This window comes from Poecilia latipinna, unplaced genomic scaffold (genome assembly GCF_001443285.1).
Source record: "Poecilia latipinna isolate Pla-1442-1.1 unplaced genomic scaffold, P_latipinna-1.0 Scaffold381, whole genome shotgun sequence".
NCBI classification, from domain to species: domain Eukaryota; kingdom Metazoa; phylum Chordata; class Actinopteri; order Cyprinodontiformes; family Poeciliidae; genus Poecilia; species Poecilia latipinna.
In genome coordinates, this window is record NW_015112997.1 from 84,707 (window position 1) to 91,104 (window position 6,398).

General features: G+C 41.4%; 1 protein-coding gene across 4 annotated transcripts in view; it reads left to right on the plus strand.

Moving 5' to 3' along the window:
* wasf1 (WASP family member 1) overlaps positions 1–5,556 on the plus strand; it is a 63,769-nt gene extending 58,213 nt beyond the window's left edge. For all 4 annotated transcript variants that reach the window (XM_015036785.1, XM_015036787.1, XM_015036788.1 and 1 more), the window contains 3 exons: positions 299–478; positions 2,253–2,824; positions 3,902–5,556. In XM_015036785.1, coding sequence (XP_014892271.1) covers positions 299–478; positions 2,253–2,824; positions 3,902–4,059 — 910 coding nt within the window. In that variant the 3' untranslated portion in view covers positions 4,060–5,556. The remainder of the gene's footprint in view (positions 1–298; positions 479–2,252; positions 2,825–3,901) is intronic.
* Positions 5,557–6,398: the final 842 nt, after the last annotated feature.

The window sequence follows — 6,398 nt, forward strand, 5'->3', positions numbered from 1 at the left end:
GTGGATTTAGATCTGGACTTTGACACTGCAAACTCTAGAAATCTGGTTGCTAACTGGAGAGTGATGATTAATTTTTGAAAGAAAGTGAGGTGGTCCCCCTGTGAAGTTTGGTGGTGGCTGCATCATGCTCTAATGATGGTGTGGGGGGGGGAAAGGTGACTGGTTACCTGCATTTCTTTTGTCTCTCTCCACGAAAACTTACGTAAGAAATACTTAACACAATGGTGGGTTGGATGTAAATAGGGGGCCAATAAAGCAAAAATGGTGTTGATGATCATAATGTGTGCCATTTCTTCAGAACTGCCCTGTACATGGAACATCTGGACGGGCACTTCTCGCTTGCAGCGCTGCCCTACACCCAGATGAACGAGCTGCTGAACCGCACCGGGGACAGAATGTATTCCCGACCCCATGACCCTCCTCCCCCGCCTCCCCCTGGGCACCCACTGGGCGAAATCAAGCCCCCATCTGTGATCAGGTCGGCTCTGACGTTTGTGCTGAAGTTTGTTTTTAACGACTGCACTCATACAAATACAATATATATCCATATATATATCTATATTGGCTTGTTCACCATTTTATATTCTGGTTTGTCAAATTAAAGATTTATTTTCACGCCAGGGAAATCCTGGTTAATAGGGAAAGGGGAGCGGATTTTGCTGGTCAAAGATGAACGGCATGATCAATAGCTTAAGGCCATAGAGCATATTAACGGCTGGTTTTCTGCTTCTGCTCCTCTTTTACGACAGACGGATTGATCGAACACAACCAAAATGTTTCTTTATTCTTTTTTCCTTCGCAGTTGTCCTTCCAGCATTCTCCTGCTTTTGTCTGACTTCACACCGGTCCTGCATAAAAGCTGACTTACCCCTCAGCATTTGCTTGATGTCTTGCTGTGTTGTCTTCTTCATGAATTGCCATTGATGTGCTCCGTGTCTCACTTTCACCTCCTTCAGTTTTCATTCGAATGCGTTTGTAGAAAATATGCTCTATGCTATTTTCTGCCGCTTGCTGGTTTGTTTTTCTTTTTTCTGCAGTGCAATTTTCTCTGCAGGAGGAAACATTATTGTGAGCTTTTCCATCTTTGTGTTGCAATGTCGTGGTTCACATCTATATTTACCCTCACAGCTTCAGCGACGGTGAATGGCCAGCATGATTAGCATTCTGTCTTTAATGTGGGTAAATGCTGATGGAAGTCTGATAACAGTGGGGATTTTAGAAAGGATGCATCCGAAGTGATTTCTCAGTCCCCGTTGCTCATGCGTTATTGCACATTTTTAATTAAGAAGAGTTGTGATTTTAGTTGAACAAAACAAAACAAAGATGTTGACATTTGCTTCCTCCCAAAGGAAGGATTTTAGTTTTCCCACAGCATATAATCAGTTGATTGAGCTGGATTTTCGAAATTACACTGATGATGTAATCAGCTGCAGTCTGGTTACAAGGCCCGAGGGTCCAAGTATTCCTACAGCTTGAGCTCCTTCACATTTCATCGTGGCACAGCCACACGTTTCAGTAAAGTTTATTGGGATTTCACGTGATAAACGAACATTAAAATAGTGCACGATTGTTAACTGGAAGGCAAAAGACCTGCGGTTTAAAAGCAAGCACAAATAGAACCTATATTTGCGTTCCCTGATCTTTTGGTGTGTGCCTCTAACAGCTTTGCACACGTAGAATCAAACATTTTTGCACCATTCTGTCTTTGCCATCTCAAGTGTTTCACAGCGCCTAAGAGGATTTTCCACCGGCTCTAATCGAACGTGAACATCTTCTCTTTCCATGCAAGAAAATGCAACTTCGTCCACAACCAGCAGGCAGGTTGTGGACGAAGGCTATAAACAGCTATAAACAGTGTATAAACAGCTGTGTTTATACCAAGATTAAGTAAATACAAGTGCTACTGGATGCACCGAGCTTGATTTAAGCGTATCTGTGTAAGAGGGACGGAACCAGATTTTTATTGGTAAAAAATTTTTTTCGATCACTAACTAATCGATCTTCAACTTAAAATCCTAGCAAAATATGTTTCGGACTGCAATTGTAAAATAGAAATAAACATTTGAAAAATGAATGTGGGTACATTTTGTGAGAATGTTTGGGAATCTTGACACTTAGTTACATGATTCACAGTAAAAAAAAAAAAAAAAAAGTCACAGATTAAAGACGAACTCCATGTAAGGAAAGGAACATCTGCTTTAGGTGTCGGTCTGAATAAACCACATCGTTGTTTATTCCCCCCCTCCCTCCAGCTCCAGTTCAGGTTTCTCCGACAGCAGACCTCAGTCCCCAGCGAGGACGGCGGGCCTCAACTCCAGCACTCCTCCTCCACCGCCACCCCCTCTCCCGCCGCCACCTCCCCCTTTGCCCTCCATGGGCCTGCGAGGCGCTGCTCCTCCTCCCATTCCTCCTCTGCCAATCCAGCATCAGCCTCCAGCCATCCCTCCGCCCCCTGCTCCGCTCCAGATTGCGCCCGGGGTGCTCCACCCAGCACCACCGCCCGTCGCGCCGCCGCTCCACTCCTCATCCCCGGCCCGCCTCCAGCACGGCCAGGACAAGGGCCTGGGTGGAAGCTCTGGGACCCTGTCAGACGGCACCATCCTGCCCCCTCCCCCGCCACCACCTCCACTGCCACTCCCTGGAGTGCGAAGCTCGTCGCCTTGTCAGTCGGGCCCCCCACCTGTACCGGCCTTTCCCTCAGCAGGAGCCATGGCTTCTCCGCCTCCTCATGCCATGCACGATGTGGGCACCAAGAGGCACCATCCATCCAATCTGCCACCAATCAGCGACGCACGGAGCGTGCTCTTGGAAGCTATCAGGAAAGGTCAGATGAGTTTCTTGGACAGAACTTGCAAATCTGTGCAATTCCAAGTTATTTTTACTTTTCAGAGCTGCAAAATGTCCATCCACTTATTTTACACTAGTTACATTTTGAAGTATATAACTAGTGTACAACTTCTCCTTCTCCGTTGTGTTAAATATGTAAAAAAATAAAATACGCAAGAAAGAGAGAAAATAGCGAGCAGCAAGCACCAAAGCTGCAAAAGAAGGATGATATGCCTGAAACGCTGAACGATCAATGCATAACACAATGCCTAGCAAACAACAACGTAGCGATAGCAAAGTCTTTGGCTCAAATTTAAGTCAAGTGAAGGTTTAATATGACGAGGAAGAAGCCAGCATAACTATTGTCTGAGTTGAGCAGTTTGGAGACTTAACAAACCAGGATCCGGCAGAGAGATTTCAACCACTCTGTATGTATGTATGTATGTAATTAACCACAGTGATTGATTGATTGTGAAAAAACTGACCTTCAAACCACTAAAATCCTGTCAGAATTCAGGTTAGGCATTTTTCTGCTCCTGTTCAGACTTAAGTCATTTCTGCAAGCAGCTTCATTGCCAGAATATGTCGTATAATGAGTCTGTCATGTACTCATGAGTGTACACTGCCTGAAAAGTGTCAGGCTGCTTTATTGTTGTCAAAATAGAAAACTCTTTAAGTCCATCTACTTGTTTTCTCCGTGGTGTTTGGACCTAAACAGTGACTTTCAACCACAACTTAAGTATTCCTGTTTTAAAATTGCTAATTCAGGGTGAAAACCAATTCAAATAACACATTGGTGTTATGTGAAATTGCAGATTTTCTTCTTATATAATGGACAGACCTTTTTCTCACTAGATATAAACTAGATATGAAGATCATTATAGAAATGTCCCTACTTAGTATGTCTAGAAGGCTCTAGTTTCTTTTTCTTACCCTACAAGAAGTTATACTTTTAATCTCGAAATGTCTTCAATTTACAACTTAAAGCCCTTTACTCGTTTAGCTGAGGGTCTGCATTCTGCTGCGACCGTTCTGCGTTCAGATACTGAGGTTTCCTCCTAATTCCCTGCTGCAGGAATCCAGCTGCGAAAAGTGGAAGAGCAGCGAGAACAGGAGGCTAAGCACGAGCGAGTCGGGAACGACGTGGCCACCATCCTCTCTCGGCGCATCGCCGTGGAATACTCCGACTCGGAGGACGAGTCCGAATTTGACGAAGGGGACTGGATGGAATGACAGAGAGCATTGGGGGGCGGGGAAACGGAGAGTCGCTGGTGGTTGATGATAAAACATGTTCAGGTGCCCCACGCTCCATCAGCGCTCCTTGGCTCGCCATCAAAGAAGAGGAGCCTTTTGGTCACCCCCCTATTTCCACAATCGAGCTTCCTTTTCGTTTTGTCTCTTCATGTCTCTGTCTCGTTGTGGTTTGTTTTTGGTGGAAAGACTCCACTCCGCTCTCATTGGACTGTCTAGTCTAGTGTTTCAAGAGGTTTTTTTTTTCACTCTCTCTCTTTATCCTTCATTTATTTCTGCAGTAATAATTCCTGGTTTGTATCATCTTTACTGGTATACATGAAAATGACATTTTTGAATAATGACTTTTTGTTTTTATCTGTTCAGTAGTAACGTTGGACAAAAAGAGAAGGAAAAGTGGAGGCATGTTTCTTGTTAAGTTCTCCAATATTGTTTTGCCACCTGGTGGCGGAATATGGCATTGAGTGAATGCTGCTTTTGTTTTATTGTCTTTTATAGTCTTAAAACATTTATTGATTTAGCAGGCCAGTAGTTTCCAGTACTGAGCACTACATGAACAGTTTAAACACCCGTTGGGTTGTTTGTTTGTTTTTTTCTTCTTTTCTTTTAAATCAGAACTGACGTTACCGCAAAAACAGACAACCGTTTGTTTTAAAGTGAAGATGAAGAAGCATATGGCTGCTGTGACGTGTGTGCATATCCATCCATTTACCTTTAATCCAGGGGAAATGTCTGACTAGAGGTTGCATTTTTTTCTGTCTGTCCAGGTTCTATGGAGCCACTTCTGCCATTCCTGACCTCTATAAAAAAATAATAATGGAAATGTCACAAAAGAAACACTAAGCCATTGATTTTTTTTTAAAGTAGAATAAAATTTCTCATGACTCTGGGAGTGATTTTTTTACTCTGAAAGTGAATCAGAGTTCCTGCCTTTCTCATTGTTCAGTGTGCACGAACCAGAGCAACACCAGGTACGGACCATTAAGTCTCACAGAAGGCAGCTTTTCTGTCAGATCCTCTTCCCACTGTAGTATGTACCTGCCCACCAAACCGCAAACCTTTTCTCGTTGCTTCTGCAGCTGCTGTTCGGAGGAAAATCTGCACACTGCTGACTTTACAAGATCTGAAACAGAAGAACGTGTTATGCCTTGATTTGGCTTGTTGCAAAGAAAATGTCTGTCATCGCTCTGAGTTTGGGTTTTCTTTTTTTTTTCTTCTTCTTTTTTGAATTTTTTTCACCTTGCCTTATTGTTCGTACAAAACGTATTATTGAGTTGATGAATGTATTGTGCTGTTACTACTTACTTGCCTGCGCTTGTATGGATTTGCTGTTTCTATGTTTTGGGGGCACAACAGGACAGAAACCCTGGTTTAAAGAAAAATTTGAAAAAGATGAGAACATTACTGTATATCATAACTTATGTAACTGTTGACTGTAACAGTTTGCTTGAATTAATAAAAATCTAATGTTATGTTTCATCCTCATACTCTAGAGGCCTCTTTTTAAGCTCAGTTTTACCTTTTTGCAAAATAGTCTGCTATGGTAGTTTTAATTATTCCAAACTTCCAGTAGACCAGAGGAACATTGAAAGGGATGTTGTAGAATTTTTCTTTTTTTTTTTTAATGTTCTGTAAACTTTGCAGAACCTCAATTCAAAATCTCTAAGCAATCCATTTAACAGTGATCAATGGGCAGAGGTCATGGGTATGGCCAAATATTATCAACATTGGACTCTAATATGAAAATTATCTGAGGAAAGAGATTAAATTATATAGTATAAATTCTAATTTTGAAATGCAGCAGCTTTAGCATATTTGGTTCTTGATGTACCCATTTAACCACAATTCATTGCATAACTTTAGTTTTCATGGTAATAAAATATATTGTATAACTGATTTAGCCAAAAATCACCATATAGTTATTGTCAATTACCAAGAAAGATGGCTAAAAGCCTTAAATTTAAGGGTGGAGCTAATTTAATTTATTAGCCATTTATTTTTTCAGTCAACCAAAAAAAAATAAAAATATCACATCAATTGTAACTCACGCTAGTTTGCCATCTCTCTCTCGCTACATGGGCGTATAACATTGGATGTAGCTATTGGTTTGTAAAAGGTTTAAAATGCCAATGCAAAACAAAATTAAAACATACAAGCAATGCAAACTACGCACAATAATATGAAGTTAATTAAAAGATGGTGAGTGTATAGTTGATCCATTTTTGCCTCAAGTTTGAAATTATGCCTAAATGATATGGAGTTAGATTTGTTTCACAATTATTCAATCAAAAAAAAAATCATGTCAAACAAAAAAAGTAGTA